The 18,804-nt window shown below is 39.7% G+C and overlaps 1 protein-coding gene and 1 long non-coding RNA gene across 2 annotated transcripts; one reads left to right on the top strand and one right to left on the bottom strand.

Annotated features, from left to right (window-relative positions):
- Positions 1 to 1,698: 1,698 nt before the first annotated feature.
- LOC127613213 (ATP-sensitive inward rectifier potassium channel 12-like) lies at positions 1,699 to 11,465 on the top strand. The gene is made up of 3 exons (XM_052084157.1): positions 1,699 to 2,432; positions 6,787 to 6,960; positions 7,979 to 11,465. The coding sequence occupies exons 2-3, from the start codon at positions 6,869 to 6,871 to the stop codon at positions 9,609 to 9,611; spliced, it is 1,725 nt and encodes a 574-aa protein (XP_051940117.1). The 5' UTR covers positions 1,699 to 2,432; positions 6,787 to 6,868; the 3' UTR covers positions 9,612 to 11,465.
- Positions 4,635 to 6,767, bottom strand: LOC127613235 (uncharacterized). Its single transcript, XR_007966115.1, has 2 exons — positions 6,305 to 6,767; positions 4,635 to 5,167 (listed from the first exon to the last, which is right to left on the bottom strand). It is a non-coding gene; the product is annotated as an uncharacterized LOC127613235 (long non-coding RNA).
- Positions 11,466 to 18,804: the final 7,339 nt, after the last annotated feature.

Raw genomic sequence — 18,804 nt, 5'->3', positions numbered from 1 at the left:
TGGACATCATGTTACTCGGACGGCGAGTTCATCTCAGCCCACTCATTCCTTTTGTCAGCCCACGCTGATGAACCACCGAACTCTGACCCTCAGCCCACGCTTCTGGGCGCCGCAATATAGAATCCTCCTACACACCTAAACCCCAACTTGTTGTTGCACCAAACAAAAAAGAATACAGTTTTAAAAATAAACCGCGCGGTAGGAGGGTATGTGTATTTATATGCGTGAGAACGGCGAAGATACCGTTCCCATGGAAACTAAAAAGTTTGGTCTGATTTGCAATGATGTTTCAAAGAAAGGCATAGCCTCAAAGCAACGTGTACACACAGTAATGTTCTGACACAGGCTAATCAATTTGTTTATTTGTTATCTTTTTTTTTTTTGTCACAGAGCTGGTGTGGTTTTAGAAACAGCAAAAGGACATCGAAAACCGTGAATAGGGTTGCTATGAAGATTGTTTCTGTCTCACTCCCCTAAAAAATTACATGTCCCAAAGCGAGGTCACACACTTTCACTTGCAAACCATTTTAAAAGTCGTGTCATTACCACACAAATAACCGTTATATAACCTCTTTTAATCAGCACATAATGACAACTAACTTAATCACTCCTTTTGGCAGGGGCCTGCATTTGAGGTCGGCTTGGGTAGGATCACTGCCGTAAAGCAATAGCTTTTGTGCAGTTATCTTGAATGTTTAGGACAGGGGTGCCCAAACTTTTTGGATCGAAGATCTACTTTTTGATCAACTAACCTCACGGCATCTACCCTTAACGGCGCGCGCACGCACACACACACACACACACACACACACACACACACACACACACACACACACACGCACACACACACACACACACACACACACAAATTTAAGATTTACCTGCTTTATTTTATTTTTTAAATATATTTTTTAGTGAAAATGAGACTGATTAGTGTGCAGTGTATATTAACACAAAAATATATTACTAACATGTACAAAGACACACAAATGGTTGTTTGTTTTTTTTCTTCTCGACACTCCTCGGATCTACTTGGGACCTGTCTTAGATCTACCGGTGGATCAGGATCTACCTAATGGGCGCCCCTGGTTTAGGACAATCGAGGAACGCTCAACCCCCCAAATTTTTCTTTACAATGACATGTTCGAAGTGTGAAGTTGAGCAAGGATTGGTTGTTACCTGAGCAACTGTGATGTCATTTTCAGTCGACAGTCAGTGGTAAAATGGATGCCCACTGAAATGGACAAAAACAGGTGGATTTGACTGTTTAATTCATATTCTACAAAGGTAATATTAATCAGAACCCCGTGTATAGACTAGCAGAGGTGCATCAAAAATCTTATTTTAATACAGTTTTTTAGTTGACTTCTCCTTTAATGTTTTTTATTAATTGAAGTTTGAAATGACTTCCTAAATTAGTTGCTCACTTCCTCTGTAGTTACCCTTCAAGGAGTAGCTAACTGATGAGACCAAAATTAACCAAGATTAAATGTGCTTCTTTTTATAGTGTTAGTATTAGTGGTGTTTATTTGTTGGGGGGTTCCCCCTTGTAAAATCTTATTATTTATTTGATCTCTAGTCGTGAAAAATTTCAGATTTTTTTTCTTGTAATATTTCAATTGTATTCTTGTAAATCGTATGGTGTTGTTTTCCGCAAAATATCACAACTTGGTCTTTTCTTCTCCCCCATCGCAAAATGATTTTGTGTATAAGAGAGTTTTTTCACATGAGAATTGGACTTTATTATTGGATTTTTTTTTGTAATACTAAAGTTTTGGGAATTCAGTCTCTTTCTTGTTTATGTTTAGTTCTACTATGCACCCGTGTTTTAATGTTGTTTTATGGCTTTGGGTGGTACTTGGTACAAATGTTCGAGAATCAGTGGTATAGATAATGGAGGGATGCTATACCAATGATGCTGGAAAGTAAAAAACAAAAAGAAAAACATTTAGGTGTATACATTCAGAAATTTTGTGACATTCCAAATTATTAGGAAGTCTGACTTTGCTAAAGGCTAAATCACAGCATATTTCTACACACTGGGAAAAAAAGCAATATCAAATATAAATAGGAAGATAATCAGACCTCTCTCTCTCTCCCACACCATTACACACACACACACACACACACACACACACACACACACACACACACACACACAGGCACATACACACACACAGGCACACACACACAGGCACACAGGCAAGCACAGATCGAGGCAGATGCACAAGCGAGGCAGCAGTGAAACGCTTCACCGCAATGGAGCAACGATGACCAAGCTCAGATTGGACACATTTACAAGTTTGTGCAAGACAAAGCACACCGAAAAAAAGTGGCGTAAATATTGGAGGGTGGCGCGAAGTGAGCGGTGACTTGACTCAGCATGAATCCAACGACAATCTTCGATTGATTCACACTACCGGAAAACCAAGGTGAGTGTCATAATTTAGTTGGACGATGGTTCATTTAAAATATGACCAACATGCCGATGACATGTAGTTTGCTTTGGTTATATCTTGCCTAGTTGATGCATTCAATTCACTTTTGCGCTAAATACAAAAATATAAATCCGTTTTGAATCTCTATTCAAACTCAAATAAGAAAACCCAAATTCTCAGAAAGACATGGATCGATAGTTAAACAAAACGTTCATCTGGCTGAGTAAGTCGACTGTAAAACATGTGGCCGGTGTAAACAGAGTGAGGGGAAAATAATCTGAATGGCCAAAATCATTTTCCAGTTTAGGGAAGAGTTGGGGCTCCAACTACTCCCCCATCCTCTTCGCGCCTGTCGATCGTTCCCGCAGGCCGTGCATCGATTTTCAGCACCGGACAGCTCCTGTGGCCCCAATCAGGCCCACATACGTCACACATGCTGCTTCTGTCTGCAAGCTGCCCCATCATCACTTGCGCCCGCATACTTTGAACTATTGATTGCAGTCGATGACGGAAACTTCCTTGTAATTTTCAACTTGTGCTATGTCAGTTCGGGAACTTTCAGGCAAGGGTTCCTAATGATTTGCCCTTGTAGGGAAAATGTACTTGAACCAAAAAAGTCTTCCAGACAATTTGCCTGGCAAAAATCTCTTTTTCTTGAATGATTTGTTTAAACATATAGTACGATTGTGTTTATACAGCATTGAATCAGCATGCAATGTTATAAATGTTTTTCTATATTTTTAACATACCAGATTTGGATTGGAAGAGGTCTTTACCCATAAAGTATTCTGATGTTCAAGTGACATCCGTGCATCTTGAACCAGAACACTAAAAATCATTGAAACTGCTTTCAAAGTCACAATTTGATTGCATAGTTTACAGCACATGTAATTTACCTGCAATAGAATTTAGAAGAAGAAATGCACACAACAAAGGGAAGCTAAAATTGTATTTATGAGATCACATCGTTTGTATAGAGTACCGTCATTTAATTGTCAGCTATACCCGTCGTAGAGATGTAGAAAACAAAGGAAATGATACTATTCTGTTTATTATATCGTATGTTATTATTTATTTTATTTTTTTTCAGAATTTGATCTATTGTTGAGGTCATACTCTGGCTTTTTAAGAGAACCACAGTGTTGCATAAAGTGATAAAAATACATTGTATTTTCATCATCCTTTTGAACACATTGCGTTTTTTTTCACACTTTCATTCTCTCCTTTTTTTAATTTATTTTTTTAGTAAATACCATTAGGTCCAGTAACGTGCTTTGATGTCATAATCTCTTCATCTTAATCTCTATTGTCTTCTTCCCCCCTTACACTTTGCGCAAATCTGTCAACATCTCACTTTTCTCATGAAGCCTCTTTCCCTCATACTTTTTTTCTGTCCTTTATGTCCTCTCTTCTCATTATTTATCCCTCCGATCACATCATTAGATCGCAGATGACATTGGATAGTTCAGATCGGGTCTCGCGGCAACCACCTTTCATATTGTTGTTTGGACTAAGAGATTATGAGGCCTAGTAATCTGGTATTTAACCGGGGCTTTCGCCATCTTTTGCCTTGCATGAGATTACGTTGGTTTCGCTGACATTTTTGAATAAGGCTGACGTCAAGCATGAGGGATTTCTCTCGATGAATCTTGATTAGGTCACGTGGTTGCCATTTCATGTCATGTGCTGCAATTTCACTTCTGTCGGTTTGCTCACTCACTACTTGGTTTGAATGGATACTGTCAGACAGCTTTTGTTTTTGCAGTTGTTTGCTGTGCTCTAGAACTATTTGTAATATTTTACCCTGACGACGACCAAATTACAAGAGCTCATTTCTCCAAACTACATAATATTTAGCATATTGTTAAATCAATCAAACTGAGTATCATTGCATTTGGCTGAAATGTTTACCCCCTTTTGAGATGCTAAAGGTATTTAATCAAGTGTCCAAAAAGAGTTCCTACCCTCCAAATGAGTAAACCAAGGAGACAAACGCACCCAAAACACTAGGATTTCGCCTCATCAATGGAAGACAACTGTTGCTATGGCAACCACTAATTGCTAAAAGCCCCCTGGGATCAAGTCGGCAGAGATATCAGCTTCATACCCATGCTGAAGCAACAAATTTTGTTTGGCCAAAGTATCTGAACATTTCTCTAAAAATATTAAGATAGGGAAAGCGCAAAATGTCTCGTCTCAAATTGAATTGAATTGATTATCACAGTGACAAGGTAAATCGCAAATTGAACAAAGTTTAGTTTATTGCGAACCACAATGACATATTCACTGTGTTAAAGTTCATTGGCGGCACGATAGCTAGACAAAAATAAAGCAAGCATATCTGAATCCAGTTAGCTAATTTGAGTTTTGCGTTGAGGGAAAATTGTTTTTTTTTGTTTTTTGTGATTGGCATTGTAAATAGTATACAAAACTTTTCTTTCCATGGCCGCAGTAAATAGTATCATAAAATGCAACACTTAATCAGAGGTGAACTTGCATTAACACGGTGACTGTCAAGCCAAGCAGTTGATTTGTGACTTGTGCACTTGCGTGTTGCTTAAGGAGCCGCTCGTCTTTAAGAACTTTGTCAGGAAAAAGGCTGAGCTTTCATTCAGAGGACATTTTCCTCCAGATGCCGGAGTCGTCGCGCTGACGTCATCCTCCTTTTTCGGGATTATCCAGTTGAAAATCACTCGGGATCCGGCCAATCAGCCTCCGGTTGGCGACATCTGTCCTTGGTGCAACAACAGGGAAAGAAGTCTGGGAGATTGTCACACACATTACATGACACTAAATCCCATCAAGATGTGTACTTGAGAGTCTTTGAATGCTTTCGCATGTATCGGAGACTGTTTGTTGTTGATTCCGCACGGGTATCGAACAAAGGTTTTTAAACTGCAGTTGTTGGAAATATTCCCAAGACCATTCATTATTTTGCTTGAACACAACGCACTCACGTCAAAGTGATTCACAAACCAACGGTGCCCTTTCGGATTGCATGCGATTGACCCGCTATTGGTTATGCAACATGGTGCTTTTTGGTTCTGCTGCTTCTGACATAATAAGCCCAGCAAAATCACCCTACAACCTTGTCATCGGGCCAACCAGCAGATCAATTGTTCCTCTAACAGTAAATTACCACTGATATATGTCTTTTTTAGACCTTTGTCCCCACCGATGCCGGTCTGGTTTTCCACCCCTGGTTGGCCTGAAGCTCCCGAAGGCAAACCGCTAGAAAGAACCTGATCAATAAGCTTTCATTACGCAAAACTGTCTGTCCCGTGCATTAGGGCAAGGCCAAATGCTTGATTTTTGTCATTTGATTGAAGGTTTGGATATTTTGGAAACCATCAAAAGTCAGACACCTACCGGATTTTTCTTCATTTTTAAAAATAACCAATTTCATGTTACTCGAACAATTTCACTCACTTTTTACAAATCCTACTAAATTCTCATAAGACCAGAGTGAGCAAGTTGCAAGGTTATTATAACCTAAAACTGATAAAATAACTAAGACCAAAGTTGAAATAACAATTTCCGTTTGCAATAAAATAAAGTCCAAAAATGCTTTGAAAAAAATGAAACGGATCTGAAACTTCATATTACGTTTATAAAAGTCACTACAACTAACTATAATTACGGCAAAAATGTCTTTCATTTTCGTCTTTGTCACTTACGTCATACATGAGCTTTCAGGGTTCATGCGCTATTTCTGCAGGTCCTTATAGAAGGAGGAAGGTCAAATAATCATTTGAGATTTGTAGTTTAATTGTGACCATTGTGACCTTTTGTTGAATCTTTACTCAACAAATACGAAAATACAAAAAAAATTAAATCTAATTAGAACGAAATTAATATGAACTAACCTGAGATTGGATTTGTAGAGGGCGGCCATTTTGCCAGTTCCTGTCGAAAGAAAATGACATCACAGTTGCAACGCACAACCAATCATGGCTCAGCTTCATAAAACAGGTGAGCCGTGATTGGTCTTTCCCAGAGCCCGCAGCACCTATGATGTCATTTTCAGTTGACATAAATTGGCAATATGGCCGCTTCCTGAGATGGCTCAAAATGAGTGGATTTCGCTGCTTAACTCATGTTCCACAAACACAATCAGAATAGCGTGCTGAGACTCGTGGAGGCGCATGACTTTCCCTTTAATTAAAAAAAAAAAGCATAATTCAAAACAAAATAAAACCTAACGATTAGAAAAATCCCAAAGTATTACACTATAACCCTGGTATGTTGTGCTAAATTATGTTTTACTTGTGCAATCAAAAATTAATGTCTTTTGTGCAATCTTATGTTCTCTCAGGTCACACTTTTTCTGCATTCTTTTTGTTCTCAGAAAATGTCATGAGAAGACGCTGGTCACAAATGCCAGACCGGCCTGCGCTCATACTGCATCTCAGTCCGGCAACAGTATTTTCATGGTTGGAACTGCCCGTCCCAACCTTCATTACTGCCCTTGCAGACATAGACTGATGATCACCATTGCCATGGGAGCAGTGCGAGTCAACAGGTATGATAGAGGAAATGTGCAGTACATACCAAACTTGAAAAAGTAGACCGGGGACTGTTCTAGCTCTAATATATTCTTTAACCTTATTTAAGATGTAGAGTAGGGGCTTCTACGAGATACAAGAGTTATTTTGTCTTTCTGTAGAACAGTACAGAGGGTTTCCATGCAAAAATTTGGTTGCATAACACTGGAAGGCATGCTCAGAAATTGAATTATTCTATAGTTGTGGACTTGAAACATTTTTCATACAAATATTGACTGTAGTTATGAGTCTACTACTGGATGGAGTTGGAAATAGAGGTTACGGGGCCGTCGGAAAAGAGCTCTGTTGTCGATGATAGTGGAGAGATGCATGTGACACTCACAACCGTAAATGTATAGTTCAGCAGGGATCTTTCATCTCGTTTGATTGGCTGGAAAGTCATGACGTGACACCGTGCTACTCCAGTGTGGGTGTTGGGAATGCAAATTACAAAGTAGGCATGACCTGTGACATACAGCGGGCTTTTCACTACAGATCAATCTGATGAATGTGATGGTTCATTGCCCCCAATTGGACCCAGCGCAAACAGATGATGTGATGGTGAAAAGAGAAATTAAAGTCCTTACCGGTACCCAGCTTTTATCCGAAACAGAACCCAAATGTTATTGGTTTTTCCTTTGCCCGCGTGACACCCTTCAAAAAGATTTTTTTGCAAATGGGTTTTAGAATAACCAAGCAAACAAAGTTAAGCCACACTTGATTGCAGACTTTCGTTGGTTTCTGGCAGTTTTTCTTTCTTTGGGTCAGCAGCATTGAGACGGTTAACCAAAAATGTAAAATGTGATTTTTCAAGCTTCGATGCCCAACCCAAGCTGGGATGTACTTTAGCTTCCCTTATGACAGGACAGGCTGTCAGAAAGGGATGGATGAATCCCATGTGTTTAACTTGTCAGGCTTGGCAACACAACCGAAACTTTGGGCGAGACTGGAAGACATTCGGTATTCACAAGGACACACTTTTCTTCTGTTTTCCAGATACAGCATTGTTTCCACGGACGAAGATGCCCTGAAGATCTCAGCTTTGGGCCTCCACAATGGCCACAGTCCTCTGACTCAGCAGACCCTGACCGGGTCGTGCATGCAGGCCGAGGATGAAGGAGCAGGAAAATATCCTGCAGGCGAAGAAGAACGGGGGTCTTTGTCTCTGAGAGTGACGGATGACTCAATTGTCCACAACAGCTGCCAGGCTTCGCCGTCGTGCCGACACGCCGGCGTCAACCTGGGCACCGGTCGTTTGCGCAGCCGATTTGTGAAGAAGAACGGCCAGTGTAACGTGGTCTTTGATAACATGGAGGATAAGCAACGTCGCTACCTGGCTGACATTTTTACCACCTGTGTGGACATACGCTGGCGTTACCTACTGCTCATCTTCACCGCCACCTTCCTTTTGTCTTGGTTGTTTTTTGGTCTGGTCTTCTGGGGAGTAGCGCTGGCTCATGGAGACTTTGACCTTCACTTCCCTGTGAAGGAAGGAGACTCTCAGAGCAAGGCAGAGGACAGGCAGGACAAGTGGCGCCCCTGTATCCTGCACATCCAGGGCTTTATCGGGGCCTTCCTCTTCTCCATAGAAACACAAACTACCATTGGATATGGCTTTCGCTGTGTGACCGAAGAATGCCCAGTGGCTGTGGTGACCGTGGTGGTGCAGTCCATCGTGGGCTGTATTATTGACTCCTTCATGATTGGCACCATCATGGCCAAGATGGTGCGTCCCAAGAAACGGGCTCAGACTCTGCTCTTCTCACATCACGCCGTCATCGCCTTGCGAGACGGGAAGCTGTGCCTCATGTGGCGTCTGGGGAATATGCGCAAGAGCCACATTGTGGAAGCGCATGTGCGCGCCCAGCTCATTAAGCCCAAAGTGACGGCAGAGGGCGAGTATCTTCCTTTGGAGCAGACGGACATTGACGTCGGCTACGATGACGGTCTGGATCGGTTGTTTCTAGTCTCGCCACTTGTGGTGGTCCACGAGATCAACAAGACCAGTCCTCTGTATGACCTGAGCTGTGCCGACCTTCAGAAGGAAGACTTTGAGATTGTGGTCATCCTGGAAGGCATGGTTGAGGCCACGGCGATGACCACTCAAGCCCGTAGCTCCTATTTGGCGAAGGAGATCTTGTGGGGTCACCGCTTTGAACCGGTGGTCTTTGAGAAGGGGAACCGCTACCACGTGGACTACTCTCGCTTCCACAAGACATACGAAGTGCCAACAACACCACACTGCAGTGCCAGGGAGCTCAGTCAAAAGGAAGACAACGGACGGCCACCCTCATCCTCCACTTCCAGTTTCTCGCGGTCCCCATCCCCCATTGCTCCGAGGGCAGCCCGCCACCTCCTCGCCCTCCACTCCCCGAGCGCTTTCTGTTACGAGAATGAGGTTGCACTTTGTTGTGGAGACGATGAAGAGGAAGGGGAGGCAGGCAGCCTGGGGATTAAATGTGAAAGAGCAGCAAGTTTGCAAGATGACCTTCCCGTGGGCTTTAAGGAGACATTCGAAAAGGGGCAGATGCTCGAGATGCTATGCGTGCTGGAGACCGAGAACCAGATCGCTCTGGACAAACTGCAGCCCGGTCTACCTTTATACATCAGTCGGGAATCTGGAGTCTGAAGAGGCAAGCGAAAGGCCAACATTCCCTTTGAGCGTGTCCAACCAAAGCATTGCACTAATGGTCAATTCAAGAGTCAATTCACTTTTTGAACATGTGATGACAAGAAAAAAATAGTTTTTGCAGGTGTGGTATCAGCTTGTGTCTCGGTTAGCTCTGGTTTCTGGAACATCTGTACATTTTCATCGGCATTGATCAACTGAGGCATTGATTAACCTCCATCACCAAGCTCATCTGAAAGACTTCCTTGTTTTTGTCACTATAACATGTGTATGATCTCTGATGGAATCAAGCTTTTGTTCTTGATTTCACTATTTTATTTTATTTTATTTTATGTAAATACAGTGTGATTTTATTTCAATATGGAACGGATCAATTTAATTCAGATTCATACATCAGACACAGATGCTAGAAATATGACATGTTAGGGTGCTATCACACCTGTAGTTCACTTTCTCCTGTGCAAATCAGTCACTGGGTTTGTAATCTTGGTCATTGGTTTCCCTAGCTTTTTCAGTTACTCCTCATAAGGTACAAAAACAAAAAAACAAAAAAACGATCAAAACGACCTGAAATACGACAAAATCACAACAAACCGAGCGTCTTCAACCAAGTTATTTTTGTTCAGTGGCAGGCACAGGGTTCTAAACAGGAACAAGATTTGGTGTATGTGCTGAATACATTTAACAAGCTCTAATTGAGCCACCGTTACCAAGCCATGCCAGAGTTTGTATTGTCCATTTAGAATATTTGAGAAAAGGAACCACACTGAGGGGTAAGGGAACAAACTAGAGTTTGTTTAAAACTGACCAATGGCGCTCAGTTGAAAGCAACTATCATCAGGAGCTACATTGTATGTGTTTTGGCTGACAAAATCAGACATTTTTGATGAGTGGTCCACCCATTTCTAGGGGTCTCTGCTTGTTTGGCATAAATGGTATCATTGATATACGATCAAAAGAAATCACACCAGAGTTCATTTTTAATGGAATGAAACCGACAGCTATTTTGTGTTCGAGTGAGAGCACATTCTTAAAGGAAGCATGAAGCATGTATTCTCGCTGCGTAAATCTAGTTTTTTTTCTTTTAACATTACAAAAAGGAGATGTCATAATTTGCAACAGCAGAAAAAAAATAATGAGTTAAGAAGTCAACTCCCAAATTTTCTTTTCAATAATATGTTCTAAGTGACTCACCTGTTTTCTGAAACTGAGCCATAATTGGTTGTTACCTGAGCTCGCCGCAACTGTGACCTCATTGTCACTCAACAGCAGGTGGCAAAATGGCCACTCCCTGAGATGGACAAAAACAGGTGGATTTTACTGCTTAACTCATATTCCACAAATGCAAAATTAATCAGAATGCCACGTTTAGACTAATAAAGGTCCATAGAACATATTGTGAAGTAAATTTTTGTGTTGACTTCCCCTTTAAGATAGAATTCAAGTAACCTTAAAACATGTACTGTACAGAAGAGGAAAATGCACTTTATTCTTTTATCGGTAGATACAAACACAGTGTGTTGTTTTATATGATTAAACACCTAATAAAAACAGTATTTACTGTTGCATTATAATTATACGGCTTGTCCTTGCTTGCACATTTTGCACACCACACTTTCTTAAAGGTGGAAGGATCCACTTTACCATTTATGTCCACGTTTTGACTTTCGGTTTGTTTGAAAAATGATTGAATCTGGGCAAGCACTGAAGCGTGCAAGATTTGTTGTGACATGTGAAATATTGAAAATCAATCCACACATTATTATAGTACAGCATTTTGTTCAATGCAGTGCTTTCTCCTGGTGATGGAATAAAGTGAATAAAGTATTAAAAGATATGTTTTGTAACATACAAGTGAAAGCGTTCTTTTTCTTCAAGTCAATCACCAAAAAGATATATCTATAATACCACTTTATATGTAAAGTTTGTCCATAGACACCAAAAGCTGTTAATGGCTAACTTAGCTAGCTCGCTACCTACCACTTATCAAGGGATTTAGAAAACAAAGTTCAATATTTAGACATGCCTCTACTGTAAAAATTGAGGGGGATGGGTTGGGGAAGTACTGTAAATTTTAAGACTACAGTACTTGAAAATATAAGGGTACCTCAGAACGTGAAGCGACACTGAATGTCCTCTCGCTAAGCACGTAACCGTTTCTAAGTAGCTTGCTGTCGATATTACACTGTGTGTGTGTGTGTGTGTGTGTGTGTGTGTGTGTGTGTGCGTGTGTGTGTGCGTGTGTGTGTGTGTGCGTGTGTGTGCGTGTGTGTGTGTCTGTGTGTGTGTGTGTGTGTGTGTGTGTGTGTGTGTGTGTGTGGAGTGGGGGGATGGGGTGGGAGGGGGGGGTATAAAGCTTTGCTTTATGCTGTGGGTTTTTAATAATTGTTACTTAAAATATAACCGGTAATTCATTCATTGTACTTTAAGAAATTATATTCATTACATCTCTGAAGTTATGTTATTAGATAAGATAATATAAGAAAACATTTATTTCTTTCCATAATGGAGAAATTCGCACTTAGGCCTGTCTTTTTGTTACATTGTTATATTTGTGCCTACACTTTCTGTGTGGAGTTTGCATTGTTCTCTATGTGCTTGCTTCAGTTTTCTTCTTCACATATAACAAAAACGCACAAGTTAGGCTAATGAAATGGTCCATAGGTGAGAATGTCAGTGTGAATGAATGTTTGTGTACATGTACAATGAGAGTGGCCTCCCATTTACCTATACTAATGAGGACGAGCACAAAAAAATTAATGCATAGAATCAGAGGCGTCTTTTCATCAAAATTTTATTTACATTTCAATAAGATGATATTAATTTTTTAAAACAACTACTATTTTGCTGAAGACTTCACGTTTGGTTTTAGATAAAATACAGCACATCATTTCATGAACTCGGTTGCTAGGAAACCACAACACAACATGATATATAATAAAATGCTGCTGACGCTTATGTGTAAATTGTATCCAAAAGAAACCAGGGCAGTTCAGCTCTGGAGGCCCCCAAACCAGGTTGGCATGATTAGGATAAGGACAAAGAACCAAAATAACAAATTAAGATAGATATGACAAACAAGTGCAATCATATAACCCCTTACCCATTTTGCCTGAGGTAAAAGATGAAAATGGAGCAAAGATGATTGAATACATGAACAAAGTGGGATGAGGAAGATCACAGGAAGGGCAGGTGGCATGCGGTGGGAAAACATGAAGGACAAAATAGAAGTTATTAGGATAATGACAGCAAGCAGATGGCAACCTGTTCAGGGTGTACCCCACCTACTGTTCGAAGAAGGCTGGGATAGGCTCCATCACGTCCGCGACCCTAATATAAGCAGTTCAGATGATGGATGGATGAATGAATGGATGGACAGTAAGCTAAGCAGTGAGTTTTTAATGGCTGTAGTTGAAGCGCCCCCATGTGGCTGAAACGTAACAGTGACAGTGAAAATAGAAATCGAACGTCCTTTTTAACATAGTCCTTTCCTGCATTTTAAAGTGTTTAATTTTATTTGTAGTGAATGCAATAATCCTATTTTTGCCCAGTTAAAAAAAAACTATTTCCTGCAAGACTGCTACAGATATGACTTTATGCTGAGTACAAAAAAAACACTCAGCTTTTCTTGCTGTTTAAAAAAAATACTTATTATAGTTATACTTTCATAATGTTTACTGTTATGATAAAAATATGATTGCAAATAAAATAAAATTTAAAATTAGACCGCTGAACCTGACACGCTGAAATAATATATCTTAAAGAAAAAACACAAAAACACAAGGCAATACTCAGCGCAATTTTTTTACACGTGCTATTATAGCAAAGATAAAAGATAAAACAATAGAGATGCAACAATTCATCTATAACTGGCTGCTTGGAAATACTGCATTAATCTACCACGATGGAAATAAAATAAAATGTAATAGAGAGAGAGAGAGAGAGAGAGAGAGAGAGAGAGAGAGAGAGAGAGAGAGAGAGAGAGAGAGAGAAAATATATATATTTTATTTAACATCGTCTTAGATGATATTTTTCAATAATGACATATCATTTCCTGCCAATAATAATAATAATACAGAGTATATATTAAGACTGCTGCACATATGTTCCTGGTGTGCTTTTTTTTTTTTTTTTTGGTGGTGGGGCCACAATTTCTTTCTTCTTTCATTGCTTACAAAGATTACAATTCCCTTTTGCACACCCCACAACACAGGATAATGGCTCCCGATAATCTTTCAAAGACATCCGACAGTCCGGTCCTGCTGACTTTGATCAGAAGGGAGGGAAAATGTTCAAATTTGGGGAAAAGGTTCAGGCAATTCATGGAGATCACATGTCTGGATTTCTTCTTTTGTGCTCCTAACTAGCATCACTTGTTGCAGGCAGGTTTCCAGCTGAGCATAATTAAGTGTAATGCTCTAATTCGCCTCCCGCTGCTGCTCAGTTTTACTTCATTATGTCCCCTGACAATCATCATATGACCAGATAAGGTACTCGGCACGTGTGACTTAAGGAAGCGTCTCATGTACGTTCCTGTTCTGGGGTCCCTTCACTCTCCTACTGTCCTCTGATGCAGATGATTGAAGTGCTCCACAAATTCTGTGAAGGAAAGTAGCTGGCTGACCTCTGTGGCCTCTGTAAGGACTGCTAATGGCTGACGAGTGGTCTACCAAATAAGGTGCTGTCTTCGTCTATATGTGTGCTTTCATGTGTGTGAGTGTATCTGCTGGCCTTTCTGGCCTCACAGTTTGGTGGCGGCCTGGGGCTGTGTGACCAGAGCTAGTAACAGTGTGTGTGCTTGGCAGGGGACACATTTTAGGCACTGGGAAGCACGGGGGTGATGGCGGTAATGGTGCTGATGGTGGTGGGGGGTGTCTTTGATTCCATAATGAGCTGTTGTGTGCTGCCGAGCTGTGAGGCAGCTCGCTGGAGGAACAGAAGAGCTTTGTATGTGTGTGTGTTTGTGTGTGTGTGTGCGTGTGTGTGTGTGTGTGTGTGTGTGTGTGTGTGTGTGTGTGTGTGTGTGTGTGTGTCTGTGTGTGTGTGTGTGAGCGAGCACGACTCAGCTCAGTAGAGGTCCGAATTGCCTGGGAAGCACCACAGGGCAAACTTCTTCTCTCTCTCTGCATGCTTATTTGTCTGCCAGCTCGCCTGTTTGTCTGTCTGTCCTCCTTTTTAGTTGCAGCAAGCTCGTGTTCAGATTGAAACACAGATATTAACATGAGCGGAAAAAAAAGTCAAGCCCGAAATTATGTGTCTCGATTCAAATGGTGTACAGTAATTCCAAATGAAACCTTTCACGGCATTCATTTTAACAGTGATAGCAAAAATAAAATAAAATAGTCATCATAATGTAATTCAATTAGAGTATATTGTACAGTATGGAGACAACTAATTTTAAATTTAAGTACATGTCTAATAGGCCATCACTACCTTTTTTTTAACCTTTTTTTCATAGCAGCTATTTTGATTGACACTAATTCAAGAAAAGATAAAACAATAGAGATGCAACAATTCATCTATAACTGATTCAACGATTATTAATTGATTATTTGTTTGGATAACATCTTAAATTTAACCCTGTCCAAAGCCCCTCAACTTCAGCTTCACAACAAGTAAATATTCTCAGATTTCTGTGGTCCTCCATTAAATCGGACAGATTATTTATTTATTTGAGACGTGCAAAAATGCCTTTGGAAAACAATGTCCAACATTTTGCCTTGTTTTGAAAGAAAAGGTTGAAAATGAAAACATGTTTTTTAAATCATTCATTAATTGACAAAATAAATAACAGATAAGTCGATTCTTAATATCATCGGTAGTGGCAGCTCTTATTACAAATGAAAGACTAATACATAATTATTTTATAGATAGTACCGGTATGAATACTAAACAAATTAATGTAAAAATAATAAGCTGCAGCGACTGGAATGTTTTATTTATTTTTTAATCCACAAATGGGAGTCTTTTGCCTTAAAAAGGCTTTAAAAAAATCAAAATTAAGGCCTTACTTATCTTTAAAATGTCTTCATCATGACTCGGATATGACTGAGAAGAACAATCATTAACGAATGTGAATAAGCCTTAAGGGCATAGCTGCAAAGCAATTTGTAATGTGGTGATGTGTGCCTTTAAAAAGTCTTCCAATGGTGAGCCATCTTGGGGAATATCTGACTGAAGAGACGAATGTAGCAATTTATTTTTGTTGCAGCTCCAAACCATTCACGTAAAAGACCAAGACCCACACTTACCAAAATTAGCATAACATTCGACATATACTCGACATAAATTCATGCTAAATATCATTAATTCTTGGTAACTGTTCTGTTCATTGTTCTCTGCCAGAGTGATAATGTAGCTTGCAGCGGTTCAGTCTTGGTGACCCAATATAAAGTGACCCATGACAAATTTTAGGTCCTGACCTTAAGTTTTGGAAAAGCCTAATGGAACCTTCAACCCCCCTCACAATTTTCATGTCATCTTCGGAACTCCAGCAACCATGAACCAGGAAGTAGTCTGTTAAGCAACAAACAGATAGACAACCAAACTAAAATCGTTTTGGTTGGAGGTTCTCCCGCTGACGTTCTAGTTATGTGTACTGTATTGTATCATTACTAAGACAATAAATGGAAAGGTGACTTTTGCACAGTGCTGTAAAAAAAAAAGTCAAATTTGTTCACATTTTCAAACACTATTATTTTGAAACACTTTCATCAAAACACTTCAATAATCAACAAATATAGTGCATTGTCCATGTATGTATCTATCTTTCTTGCTGAAATTAGCTTGTTTTGAGGGGATGGCCCTATCCCATAAATATGAGCCACTGCTCACTCTGCCCCCTTGACAATAGGACATGTGCGAAGATAGGACATTGTAGCTCGATAGCAACTTGTTCTCAAGAAGCAAAAGAGAACTTAAACCCCCGTTAAAAACATTATAAACATACATTTGCATTTTCTCTCATGAAGGCAGCATTTCATCACCAAGTCGCCAGATTTCACTTGTGGCTTTATTATTATTATGTTAGTTATTTCTGTGACCTGCATAAATCCATCATGTGTGGCGTATAATTGGACAGAGGCAGATTAGATCTTGTGTTGGTAATTTTGCAAATGCATGCAGGCCAGTGGATCTGGGAGAGGGCGGGCTGCGCTACCGTGGGAGTGATCACAACCAACTCCAATTATAGCCAATCAAAGCAGCTGCTTTTATTCCTTTTAAATGACGCCCATCTCACGCAATAGCCTTGACACGGTAGAAGCACATCTGCACTGTTAAGTGAGAACGCTAAAATCAGCCATTCCTTACCCATTCAAAACTTTAGCAGAAAAAGAAATGAATTCAAACCTATTTTTTAAAAAGAAGAGAACAATGCCATAGTGTTGTTCCCTTTCTAGTTTGTGCAATTCTGCATTAAATTCACGAAAGTCTTACGTGTCGCCACCCACCAAACATCAAACATGAGCTAAGTATATGTGAGCTGGGTAGATATGGCCGAATACAATTTCTTTTGGATTAGCCCTTTTACGACAATCTTTCAAATATCACTTCAGGCTGTATTACAACTGGAGTGGATTAATTTTATTATCACTGATTCTTTGGAAAACGTTTTCCCCTTCAATCATGGACAGATTGTGGGTTACTTTTGAGATTACACTGCAGATGACCATGGAGAATTTTTCTTTTCTTTCTTAATTTTCCTAGCTTCAAATGAGCTGGGCTGTCACAAATGCTGAGATTAGAAAAGGACATGGACATTTGCTGGACTAGTTGGGCATTTGGTTTGGCAAGATAGTGCAGTAAAATACAAAACAAACTGACAAATCTTCAATTAATTTGGAGAGAGTAGCACAAAACCACAAGTTGTCATTGTCATTTTTCAGTTTGGGTGCAACAAACAAGACTGATCTGAGAAAAGACCTCAAATTGTACTGGGGCTTAGTTTTCACAATTGAGGTATCTTTCAAATCAGGAGCATGACACCCTCCATCGGCTAATGTAATTGTAATATGTAACATTTTTGTTTTGTTTTTTTGCGCCTGCAATCTTATAATTTGAACAAATAAATTTGTCAGAAATAAAAATAAATAAATAGATGATAGAAGAAAAGGTGAGATGATAGAACAGTTGTGTTTTAATTTGTATTGTGTTGAGTTATGTGAAAATAACAACAAAAACATCAAATAATCAAGACATGAATCACAACGAGTAATAGTACATTTCTATTGAATTGAGATTCCAACCCTTTAGGTCCACTGAGATTCAATTGTTGGGATTGGATGATCACGTGCAATGCTGAGCATGTTTTTTCATGCACCCCCCAACTCCCTCCCAATTTAATAATGACATCACACCTCCTTAGGAAAAGTGTGTTCTTCTTGATGTTTTTAATCAGTCTTGTAGGTCTCTTGGCTTTATTAAGATTTTTTTTCCCATCATATGGAAAAAAAAATCATTACTACTTTTTTTAAGTTATGCAGTGAAACTTTTTAGATGAATTGTTTTCGCCGATTCCAAACACACATCAGGTTTTCATAACAATAATATAATATGTAATATACTAATATATTTTGTAATACTGCATTTATCGATTAAGGTTGAGGTTCAGTAACAAGTGGGATTTATTTCTCAAACATCATAGCTATATATTACACAGCATGTTGCGCAAGATTTTAAAGGTAAAAACAAAACTTAATAACATGCTCAGGAAAAAGGAAATAACTTTGTCAAGTCAGTTTCGAAAATACATGTAGGAACACATCAAGCCTTCTCTGTTTAAAGTTTTCTGTTGATCAGTGGAACCAGTTTTGTCAAGACACCAAAGTGAGATTTTTTTTTCAGGGATTCCTAATTATTTTACATCTGATACTGAAAACAATTCCCATGACAATCACGTCAGAAATGTGGTGATTAGAGATTAGACTGACACACTACACCCCACAATTGGAGATGTAGAAAAATAAAATTTTATGTGGGTGACATGAACGCATAGCCTCTGAGTCCAATCCATTACGCCCATTTTGATTCTGGTCTCTGCATGTTTGCCACTCGTCCAACTAGTGCGTGTGTGCATGTGTGCGTGTGTGCGTGTGTGTGTGTGTGCGTGTGTGTGTGTGTGTGTGTGTGTGTGTGTGTGTGTGTGTGTGTGTGTGTGTGTGGTGTGTGAGTGTGTCTATCTTTGTTTGCAGC

The sequence above is a fragment of the Hippocampus zosterae genome, chromosome 13, assembly GCF_025434085.1.
Source record: "Hippocampus zosterae strain Florida chromosome 13, ASM2543408v3, whole genome shotgun sequence".
NCBI classification, from domain to species: Eukaryota; Metazoa; Chordata; class Actinopteri; order Syngnathiformes; family Syngnathidae; genus Hippocampus; species Hippocampus zosterae.
Note: the sequence above shows the minus strand (reverse complement) of the source record. Positions and strands in the feature narration are given on the sequence as shown.